The sequence below is a fragment of the Leptonychotes weddellii genome, chromosome 3 (genome assembly GCF_054177405.1).
Source record: "Leptonychotes weddellii isolate Sample4059 chromosome 3, ASM5417740v2, whole genome shotgun sequence".
In the NCBI taxonomy this organism is placed as follows: Eukaryota; Metazoa; Chordata; class Mammalia; order Carnivora; family Phocidae; genus Leptonychotes; species Leptonychotes weddellii.
In genome coordinates, this window is record NC_138371.1 from 30,864,108 (window position 1) to 30,876,089 (window position 11,982).

Genomic DNA, 11,982 nt, shown 5'->3' on the forward strand with positions numbered 1-11,982 from the left:
ATGTGTCAAGTTCCTTTCTTTTTTGCTGTTGAGTAGTACTGCAGGGCGTGAATGTACCACAGTTTGTTTGACCATCTGCCCATTGGAGGATATCTGGGTTTCCAGTTTGGGGCTGTTCTGACTAAAGTTGCTATAAACATTCATGTACAGGTTTTTGTGTGAACGGAAGTGTTCATTTCTCAGATAAATTTCTGGTTTGTAAGATAGTTGCATCTATAGTCATTAAAGGAAATGCCAAACTGGTTCCCAGAGTGACTAGGCCATTGTACGTCTTCACCAGAAATGAATGATCCAGTTTCTCAGCATCCTCATCAGCATTTGGTGTTGCCACCATTTTATACCTTAGCCGTTCTGATGGGTTTGTAGTTATATCTCATTGTGGTTTGAATTTATGCTTCCCTAATAGCCAGTAATGTTGACCATCTTTTCATGAGGGCCTCTTAATTGATTAACGATTCTACTTTTCCTGAACTGTTTACCTTGTGTATCTAGCAAGATGCATAGGCTGCTGTGCAGACTCTACCACACTGGACAGTAAAAAGTCGAGGGAAGCATCATAACCTAGAATGATTCTAGTCCACGAATTTATGCTGATTTGTCTTGTCTCTAAAACTTGAGCTGTCCCATTTGCTCTTTGGAGCACATGCAAGGGTAGATTCTATTTAATTCTAGAACTACTCGCTAGGGTAGAATTCCTTATGCAGACTGGTCAAATCTAGCACTCAGAATTGGGAAGACTTGATGACCAGACCCAAACTACAGATCATGTTTGGAAGCATGGGAGAGCCATCTGAGCGCACAACAATTATTTCATGGCTATACATGAAGATGACACAAATGTATTATTATGATTACCAATTAGTATCAGTTACTTTCTGAATATAATTGGTCTGGTTGAGGAGGGCACCAAGACCTTGAGTTGAATTTTAAAAATCACCTAGTAGGTTTTGCATAGCTTTGTAAAAAATAATTGGTCCATAGCTTGTGTCATGAATTCCTTATTTCTTCTTATCCCTGATACATCTTGGATTCCTTGGAGGCTCTGGGAGAAACCAGAAACATTAGCTAATTGTTAAGGCCTAGGGTCCAGTTAAGGCATGTAAGTATATTTCAGTTTATAATATTCCTGTATGAATTATAACAGGAATGTGATTATTAATTTTGGGATGAACTGTAGTACTACTTGTGGTTATTGGTTTGGCTATATGATCCTTACCAGATAAGCCTAGGACTAAGTGATAAATTCAACAGTTAGAAAGACTGGTAGCCACTTACTTGAGAAGGGCAAGAGAGAATTCAAAGGTGTGGAATATTGTTAGAGTAATGTCTCCTAAAGAATCATACCTCCCTCTACCAGTGCCTTTGAGCATCTAGCATCAACCCCTGCCAGCCCTTTGTGGACTAGGCTTAGACATGTAACTTGCTTTGGGCAGAGCAAAACCAGATTCAGAACAGTTTGCCAAATAGCTCATTGCCACACATTGAAACTCACCAGAAGAGCTGAGTGAAGGCAAGCCTAAAACTCAGTGGATTTAGATGAGATGCATATTCAGGATGAATATTTTAATTGGCTCCAGTGAAGACTTAATTGGGCAGATCTCAGTGAGACCTACAGAAAAAACTCGAAGACATTTACCATAGTTAAAAGTATGACTAAAAGTTTACTTTATATCTGAGAGAGATGGATCAATCAATAGGTCAAGCTCTGTGATCAAAAGTAGAGCCACAGTTTATAAAAGAGAAGAAAAAGGCGGTCTTGGAACAGTGAGATGTCCCCCCACTCCCCACTTGGGGAAAAGGGACACTATCAAGAGCAAGAAGCTATAAAGAGCAGATTGACAGGATCATTAAGGAAATCTATTTCAGTTATTTATGAATTTTCTGAGAATCTTGTGATTTTATATGAAGAACACATGCTAATTCTGTGTGATGTCTGCCATTGTATGACTGCTCTTATTTCCTTCATTATACGGCTTCACCAGAAACTGAGAGGGCAGGTGTGAAATAGGTTCAGCTCAGGTCATGATCCCGGGGTCCTGGGATCGAGTCCCGCATTGGGCTCCCTGCTCAGCGGGGAGTCTGCTTCTCCCTCTCCCTCTGCCTGCGGTTCCCCCTGCTTGTGCTCTATCTTGCTCTCTCTCTCTCTGTGTGTCAAATAAATAAAATCTAAATAAATAAATAGGTTCTGCAGATTGCTAGGTTTTGGGGATGGAGAGGATGTGTGAACCAGGTGTTGAGGTTTTCACTAAATAAGAACTAGTGACCAGAATGTCTGAAACACATGCCAGACAGCATGAAGCTTCAAAGTGGGAAACTGTTAATATCTGCATGAACTAATATGATCTGGAAGCCGTAGAAGGGGAGTGTAGAGGATGCTGCCCCACCTCCTGGCCTTGAGGTGTGTGGGCCTTGACTTGAGGAGTCTGTGAGGGAAGCAGCATCCTTAGTGGGAAGCCAAGTCTGCGGTAAAGCAAAGAGGGAATGTTTGGCGGGGCAGTTAAAGATGTAAGGTTGTTTGTTAACCGTGGAGTGGGGATTCCAGGAGCTGCAGTGAAAATGCTGGGAGGAAAGGGAACCGTGGGATGGTGGATGATTTGGGAGGACGGGTAGCACAGCAGAGATGCCCAGAGGTGGTGACCAAGGATACCCAAGGTTTACCTGGTTAGGAAGATCCTGGCAGTCCCCGAGGATGAGAGAGGCCCTCGGTTCTCCCACGAGTCAGCTACTCATGCACATTTATGTTAAACCCCACAAAAGGAGTGCAGCCGGGGCAGTTCCTTTAACACTTGGAGAAAGGGCAACTACAACTAGCAGGAACATTTTTGTCTAAAACGTAAATATTAACATTTGTTTTTGGTACAGCCTAGAATTTTTCTTTTCTTCCAAACGTTTGGTATAGTTGTATTTTAGCTATCAAGTTAACATGTGCATTAAAAATCATTACCTGATTTTTCAAAATTTATGAAATGGTTTAGATTATATACAGATGACTACATGAGTGACTCTGTATTTGAGAATTTTATTACTTTTTTCCAGAAAGGGTGCTTTATTGAAGAATTTGAAATGTTGAATAAAAGCACGGTAAGAACTTTACTGACATTTCCAAAGTTTTGTGCATACACTTAACATTGCATATAACTTTACTCTGATATTGTTTTAATATCTGATAGTGTTTTTATTCTCCATTACCCTACCAGTCACTGTTCGAATTAAAGGAAATGTATTAAACAGAAAGAACAATATTTGCTCACAAAATCTTCATCTCCACCTTTTTTTTTTTTTTTAAATGCTGCTACCTTACTGCTAAACAATGACCAGGAAAATTGAAATCATTGACTAAGAGAGTAAAATGCCCTCGTCGCTGCTTTGTGCAGCTTTAATTGAGGAAGTATTTTTCTCCTGGAGGAGATTCTAAAGAGTTGTTTTCAGTTCTCACTTAAATTTCTTTTTAAATACTTAAAATTATTATTTTGATTAATTGATCTCTTCAGAGAGACCTCTGCCGCCAATAGCCAGAACAGAGACAAGGAACTTTATAAAAAAAAAGAGAATGATGGATGTTTGAGGTCATAACCTCTGACACCCTCCTTCATTTCCCATTTGAGCAAGCTGGGATTCAGAGAGACGAAATCGCTTGTCTGAATAAAAATTTTATCTGAAAATGGAAGTGGAGGTAGGGGAAGTGTGAGTAAATACTTTAAAAACATATGCATGTATACACATACACATGTATGTGTATCTCAAGGTAATCCTATTATAAATTGATATTTTCTGTATTATAATCATATATTCTTTAACAGAGTTTTTAACATTTCAGGAACTCCATAGATTCTTCTATAACAATTCCTTGTGTGAATTTTTTTTTAATCAGGAGATTCACGCTTTGGTTTTTCTAACACAGACTTGTGAAATAAAAAATATTACTTGTTATCCCTTTTTTATTAAAATATCTTTCTGATCAAACAATAAAATTTGCTGTGTGTTTAGCTTATCTGCAAGGTGGAGGTGGAATTTATGTTCTCCTATGGAAACTTTGGTTACGGATTTTCACATCAGGTTAGTTCTTTTAAAAATTATTCTACAACTCTTCAGTCAAATCTCTTCTGAGCCTCTACGCTTTACAGTTTGATAAAACTTTTAAAATACATATTTTTTAAAAAAGTATTTTTAAAAGAGTGCTGTTTTTCTCCATTCTAAGGAAAAATGAAACTATCATTTTTTATTTGCATATACATTTAAAAATAATCCTTTATTCAAAATGCCTTTATCAGAAAACTTGTTTTTGTGTGTCTGTGTTTTCATGTGGTTGAAAACAAAATTATTTTAAGTATATAATATAAGGAGTGTGGATTTTTAGATCTAAAAATGCTTATTGAAAATGGAGTCATTGATTATATTCACATTACATTTTTTACTCTGATCACATATGCTCCTTACCCCTGTGGTTATTTTGATGTCTGGTGTTACTTGAGCCCTCCTTGATTTATCAAGAGTTCAAAGAAGTTATCTTCCCAGGTTTGTCCTGCCCCTTTAAATTCATTACATATATCCATACAAAATCCAAAATTTTTGTATATTAACCTGTGTCCTGTCCTTTTATTATGTCCTTAGGCCAGATTCCTAGAATGGAAATTATTGTCCAAAAACAATGACTTTGTCAAAGAATTGTTCTAGAAATGTTGTACCAACATATATTCTCACTAAGTGTTTGAAAGAGCTCTTCATACCCCTGGGTATTCCCCCCGGGGGCATTTATAAATTCAGTCCCATCAGTGCTGCTGTTATATAGGGAATATGACCCCTATACTTGGCATAGAAGCTTTCATTTCCATTTTTTGCTAATTTTTATAGTCTTGGTTGTTTTTTAAATTAGGAATTCAGAGTGGGTACATTACTTTTATTAAATAAACCTACCATTATGTTGACTGAGCAGCCCCTGGTAAAATGTTGTTCTAAAATTTTGCCTATGGTATATCATAATGATTTTTAATGCATTTCGAATCAGAAGTAAATAACACACAGAAGAAAGCCACTAGGCACAATCTTTTTCCATCTTTTTTCCTTCTTTTCTTTGATTTTTCTTTCTTTTCCTTCTGCCTCTTTTATTTATATTCTTATGAACTGGGCCTTATGGGACTTGAAACTGTTGAGTCCCTTTCCTGACATAGTTTATAAGCACCAACTTGAGAGGTAGGTTTTATGTCTGAATATAAGTAAAACATGTAATAATCACATTCTTAGAGGGATATCTCCTTTTCAGATAAACTAGGCAAGTATAGTTTTATGTAGGTAGATTCTACCAAAAACAAGGAACCGAGATATTGTGTGGAAAAGAGTGGGAAATATAATAAAAGTTCTTGATTTTGATTTTATGTCTATGAACTTTTCAGTAATACAGTCCCCGTCTCACCTGTCCTGATGATGTAAAAAGGGTACTATGCTGGGGGTGCAGATAAAGCTGCATTCAAATCCTGGCTCTGATGTCTTTTGGGTAACCTTGAACAAATTACCGATCCCCAGCATTTTCTGTAAAATAGCCACAGTTATCTACATCATAGGATTATTGAGAGGATTAAAAATAATCTGACAGATATAAGGTTCCTGGCAGATATCTAGGGCTCAAAAAATGTTAGTTCTTTCTTCTTCTCTTAATTCCATTTCTTTTTATATGCATTTAAGGCCTATTCTGTAGTCCTGAAGCATAGTAGTATTAGAATGAACTATAATTGTAACTAAGCAGTGTTAAAATATACTTACCATTTTCTTCAGTTAAAACCTCTTCAAAAAATTATTGAGCCATCCATGTTTATGAATATTGCACCACCTCCAGAAAGAATAGATCCTGTGACGTAAGTGTTTGAAGTCTTATTTGCACAATCAGAATATGTGACATTTAAAACATTTAATCCATTTGATGGACCCTTTTGGTTGTCTTAAGACATAGCCAGAATGGGCTAGACTCTAAGGTAAAGAGAGCAGTGAATTGTTTTGCTTAATAAGGTGGGAGAAATTTTGGGTTTCTGGGGATAGCCCTGGCGAAAGGAGGTGAGAAGGTCTAGAGATAAGATAAAGGAGAGAAGAGAGTGCCAGCTTCATGGCTGAAGGAGGGAAGGCAGGGTTAAGCTGATAAGGAAAGTTGGCCAGTGAGATACCCTTTTCTAGAAAGAGGTGAGGGACTTTTAAGATCAAAGTGTCTAATAGTTGTCCGTTTTCTTCCACAGTATAGTAGTGTTACCTCCATTCCACATATTCTAATTGTTATTTCCACATCTTCAGCAAAAAGTTTATGTTCCAAAAATGTCATTAGCAAACCAAAAGTAACTTAAAATATATATCAACCAGTCTTAAAATTTCAACAGTAAAAATAGACTAAAGAGAGGGGCGCCTGGGTGGCTCAGTCGGTTAAGCGGCTGCCTTCGGCTCAGGTCATGATCCCAGAGTCCTGGGATCGAGCCCCGCATCAGGCTCCCTGCTCAGCGGGAAGCCTGCTTCTCCCTCTCCCACTCCCCCTGCTTGTGTTCCCTCTCTCGCTGTGTCTCTCTCTGTCAAATAAATAAATAAAATCTTAAAAAAAAAAATAGACTAAAGAGAAATGAGCACCTGAGATGGAAATGTAATTTATAGTGCTGTCCCAGAATAAGAAATGGAGAAAATGGGATTGAGGGAATTAGGTATAGGATGGGAATTTATGTTCTGAAGTTTTTATTGTCCTATAGTCTCACCAATACTGGGTATTATCATTAAAAATAAATTTTGTACACTTGATATTGGTCATTTGTTGAAATAGTAAAATTTGAATGTTTTATGTTTATCAATCATTATTTCTTTATCCACTAATTGATTCAATAAACATTCATTGAATGTGTCTGCTATATGCCCAAGCTATTACAAATACTAAAATAAAGAGGCCTGGTCCCTGCCCTCTGGTAGCTCATGGTTTAGTGTGCAAAGGTAACTTGCGAAAAGAAAGGATTATAATACAAATGAGAGAAAAAACCTTCCTAGAGGTAAACGTAAGGAACTGTGGCACATAGGGTGTGGGATAATGGTGGGAGGAACATAAAGTTGGGTCACAGCAAATTTATTGATATGGGCTCACTAAGCAGAGATTCTGCATTTAATTTTGCAGATTAGGGGGTTAGAAAAGACTCGATTTGGTTGTTTGGTTGCAGAAACATGAACCAAAAGATGCCCACTTGGGTGGATTGGAAGTGCCAGACCTGCCTTGGTTTAATGTAGAAGGAAGGTATTTAAAGGGTTAGAGAGATGGTGATGTTGGTCTGGATTTGTTTTTAAGACCTATTCACTCACCCTGGGAGGTTCGAGAATTTACACCTTTCACCGTTACTGAGAGAAGTAAATGTGCGTGGGGAGCCCCACCCTTGAAGGGCTCTGTGATTGTTCTTCTCTGTTAGGCAGACCTTACAGTGGGAGCTGCAGTCACTGAACTGGGAAACCTAAATGCAATGGGAGTGTGGCGTCCTGAAGTGGCAGAGCCCAGTGATGGCAACACCACCAAAGGCAAGATGGCCATGGTCACTGTAGCGGACAGAATAGTTTGACTCATGCAGACCTATAGCACTGGCTAGTTGATCATGATGTTCCTAGAAATAAAATATATAAGAAGCCTCATCAATTCTTACTTAATCTGTATAAGCAGAAAAGTTCTAGGTCATAAAAACAGAGTCATAGCTCCTCAGTCAATTCCCAGATTTGAGCCAGTCTGCAGACCCAAAAGCCTTCGAATGAAGGGGAGGCTTGGTCCCCTTAAGGAGAGACGCTGGTATGCTGACAAAAATTTCTAAGGTTAATCTTTCTCCCAGCTTTCCCAAAAGGGAAGGAGAGCCTTTTACCAAGGTAACTATGCATTAGGGAAAAGGAAATAACCAGACCTTTCAGAGATACTGGACACTCGCTCTAAACTGACACTAGTTCCAGAAGATCCAAACGTCACTGTTGTCCACCAGTCAAACTAGGGACTTATGGAGGACAGGTGATCAATGGAGTTTTAAACCCATCCTGTGATTATTTCCCCAGTTCCAGATTGCATATTTGGAATGAACACACTTAGCAGTAGATGAATCCCTACATTGGTTCCCTGACCTGTGGACCAAGGGATATTCTGGTGGGAAAGGCCAAATGGAAACCACTAGAGAGCTACCTCCACCTAAGAAAATTGTTAAGCCAAAAGCAATACCACATTCATGGGAGGATTGCAGAGATGGGTGCCATTATCAAGGACTTGAAAGATGCAGGGGTGGTGCCCATCATATCTCCATTTAGCTCACTTATTTTGGCCTGTGCATAAGACAGATCTTGGAGAGTGATAGTAGATTGTTGTAAGCTTACCAGGCAGTGATTCCAATTGCAGCCACTGTACCAGATGTGGTTTCATTGCTTGATCAAATTAACACATCCTCTGGTACTTGGTATGCAACTATTGATCTGGCAAAATAGCAAATATATGCTATTTTGCCCATATAAAAACCATCAGAAGTAGTTTCTTTCAGCTGGTAAGGCCAAGTGAGACACCTTCACTGTCTTACCTCAGGTATATCAACTTCTCCAGCCCTATGTCATTAATTTAGTTCACAGGAATTTTTTTTTTTTTAAGATTTATTCATTTTAAAGAGAGAGCATGAGCAGGGGGAGGAGCAGAAGGAGAGGGAGAGAAAAAGTCCCAAGCAGACCCCACACTGAGCACAGAGCCCGACACAGGGCTCAATCCCAGGACCCTGAGATCATGACCTGAGATGAAACCAAGAGTCGGTTTCTTAACCAACTGAGCCACCCAGGTGCCCTGTAGTTTACAGGAATCTTGATTGCCTTTCCCTTATACAAGATATTACACAGGTCCATTACAGTGATGACCATTATGCTTATTGGACCTAGTGAACAGGAAATAGCAACTAATCTAGACTTCTGATAGGACATTTGCATGTCAGAGGGTGGGAAGACTTCTGACAAAAATTCAGGGGTCTTCTACCTCATTGAAATTTTGAGGATCCAGTGGTATGGGGATTGTCAAGATAATCCTGCTAAGGTGAAGGATAAGTTGTATCTGGCCCCTCCTACAACCAAAACAGAGGCACAACACCCGGTGGGCCTTTGTGGATTTTGGGGATAACTTACTCCTTATTTGGGTGTGCTACTCTGGCCCATTTACCAAGTGACCTGAAAAAAATATATATTTATATAGCAAATATATTTTCTTCCCTCTCATATCTCCTTATCATGTAACATAAGGTATATTGACTTTATATTGTAATATTTAAGTATTGTTAAACTTACAGCATACTACTTAAGTTTCAGGATATTAAGATGAGTAAACATCACCCAAAGACTTTATATTCTTTTCTGGGGAAGAGGCTAGTGAGTTTTTGGTTGTATGCAGGATAATTATATCATGTTAGGTGGAATTATGACCTGTTACTATTCTCATTTGGAGATTAAATATGTTTTAAAGAGATGCTCATGGGTGCCAGGTTGACAAGGGGTAGGTGGACTTGTGATGATTAATTTCGCATGTCAACTTGACTGGGCCATAAAATAACGATTTGTATCTAAAGATTGGGAGAGGTCTGGGCTCAAACACTTTCTGCTTCTCTTTAGAATTTCAGGTCCTTATCGCCTTTCCCATCCCTGCTGCCCATCTTAGTAGTAAGAGTATTCAATAGAGCACTTCTGTCAGGATTTTGGACCTTTGTCTTCTTTCCTAGCTCTACCCTCTGATGGTCTAAGGTAGACAGGTGAACTTACAGTCTAAAAGAGAGAATGATTCAAAAGTGATAGCTACCACTGATTTTAGAAGTGTGCTTTTGTTTTGATTGCCGTATTTAACATTATAACCATTTTGCAGAAATGTTATTACACCACAACCAATAGAATATCCAGCATTCCTATCCCCAGACCTGAATGTTACTGTTGGGATGCCAGCTGTCGTGCCCCAATCCAACCAGCCATCCGTAGTGCGACTTGAAAAACTTCAGCAACAACCTCGAGAAAGGTATAAATAAATAAACAAACAAACAAAAACCAACACAACCAAAACAATCTTCATCTTATTTATGTGTTAGTGGTACATTAATTTTTGTGGCGGGGGGGACATGGGCTTTAGGTATTTGTTTAGAAAAGTCAATGTCTAGTGCCCTGTAATGCGTATGGTGGTTCACTTTGTATAAGTCCTTTAAACTATCTGCATTCTTTTTCATTCTTTTTTCTTTTTGCTCTTCTGATTGGATGAATTCCTTTGCCCTGTTTTTGAGTTTGCCAATCCTTTCTTCCACATCACTAGTGCTCTGGAATCCCTCTATTGAATTTTTCAGTCCAATTATTTTGTTCTTTAGCTATATGATTTCTGTTTGATACTTTCTTATATTTTGTATCTCTTTGTTGCAATTCTTATTTTGTTTATGAATTTCTTTCTTGACCTCAATGAGCATCATTATGACCATGATTTTGAATTCTTTTTTTTCTTCTTTTTTAAGATTATTTATTAGAGCAGAGTGAGCAAGAACACAAGTCGGAGGGGGGGAGAGGGAGAGGGAGAAGTGGGCTCCCTGCTCAGCAGGCTTGATCCCAGGACCCCGGGATCATGATCTGAGCCAAAGGCAGACACTTAACCGACTGAGCCACCCAGGTGCCCCTCAGTATTTTGAATTCTTTATCAGGTAGGTAAATCATTTCTATTTCATTACGGTCTGTTTCTGAAGTTTTTTCTTATTTATTTGTTTGGAACTTAATGTTTCTGGAGTTTTATCTTGCTCTTCTGTTCTGTTGTTCTCTTTCTTCCTTTACCCTCACTCTCTGTATTGGTTTCTGAGCACTAGATGAAACTGTCACCTTTCCTAGCCTTGATGAAGTGGTCTCATGTAGGAAATGAACCTCATCAATGAGCCCAGCCCAAGCTCTTGGCTGTCTCTCAAACCTTTGTGATTGTGCAAGCTGCTTTCCTTTTTTCTTAGTGGCTTCCAGTTGTTGAGAGTGTGTCAAGATTTGTCAGTATCCCAAGAGGAAGATCTCAGCATCTAGATTCAGGCTGACTGGAAGTTGAACCTCCAGGCAGCTGCTGGGAAAGTATGTAGCTAGAGCCCTTCCATGGAGAAACCAGGAGATGGGCTTTCTTGCCTGCTCCCTTTGTGCCCGGCCTGGGGGTATAGCCATTGGGGTGGAAGTCATTCCTGCATCCATTAAGAACTGATTCTTTGTGTGCTGAAGTTCCGTGGGACTGGTGAATCCAAGCCCCATTGGCTATGACAGCTGAACAGTCTAAGGGCCCATCTCTTTGGCAATGGTCACAAAGTCTGGGGTGCCAGATGTCTGTATAAGCTCCTTCCAGGGAGATACTGATGATTTGGATTGGGCTAGAGGGAGGAGGAGATATGTCTGCTGGCTTCCACAGGTCTCTAAGAAGGATTGCAGTCAACCCCTGGATACATACTAAATTAGAAGCCTGACCTCCAGATAACAGCTTTTAAAGAATGCAGTAGGGCCTCTTTTGGAGAATAATTGGGAGATGAGCTTATTTTTGCACTATTCCGTCTGTGCTGAGCCCTGGGCAGATAGCATAGTAAGTCATAGCAAACCTGTTAAAAACTTTTTTTTTTTTTTTTCCTGTAGCCTTGTTGGTCTTGTGGGCACAAGCTGTCTTAGCTTTCAGAAATAGGTGTTTTGGGGGCCTGTCCTCAGATGGGAGTCTTGAAAGGTGGGGTGCCATACATGTTGTCCAACCCTTTTTTTCCTCAGGGAGATGCTGGGAGTTGAGAATTCTGTCCCAATTGTATGACACTGTGCCAGGGGTGGGGTTTATAGTATGTGCCTCATCCTTTCCCATTTGTTTTGATGTGGATATTTTCTAATTTGCATGATGTGTAGGAGTTGCTCAGCTTATTTCTAGATTTCTTTCAGAGAGAATTGCTCTTTGTATAACTGTAGGTACTGTACATACATGGGAGGAGGTGAGTTCAGGAGCCTCCTCACCAT

The 11,982-nt window shown here is 39.3% G+C and overlaps 1 protein-coding gene across 1 annotated transcript in view; it reads left to right on the forward strand.

Annotated features, from left to right (window-relative positions):
- The window catches only part of CATSPERT (catsper channel auxiliary subunit tau), a 116,183-nt gene that overhangs the window by 40,856 nt on the left and 63,345 nt on the right, over positions 1 to 11,982 (forward strand). Inside the window, exons 6-9 of the mRNA XM_006748124.2 lie at positions 3,037 to 3,081; positions 3,988 to 4,056; positions 5,770 to 5,849; positions 9,860 to 10,006. Coding sequence (XP_006748187.2) covers positions 3,037 to 3,081; positions 3,988 to 4,056; positions 5,770 to 5,849; positions 9,860 to 10,006 — 341 coding nt within the window. The remainder of the gene's footprint in view (positions 1 to 3,036; positions 3,082 to 3,987; positions 4,057 to 5,769; positions 5,850 to 9,859; positions 10,007 to 11,982) is intronic.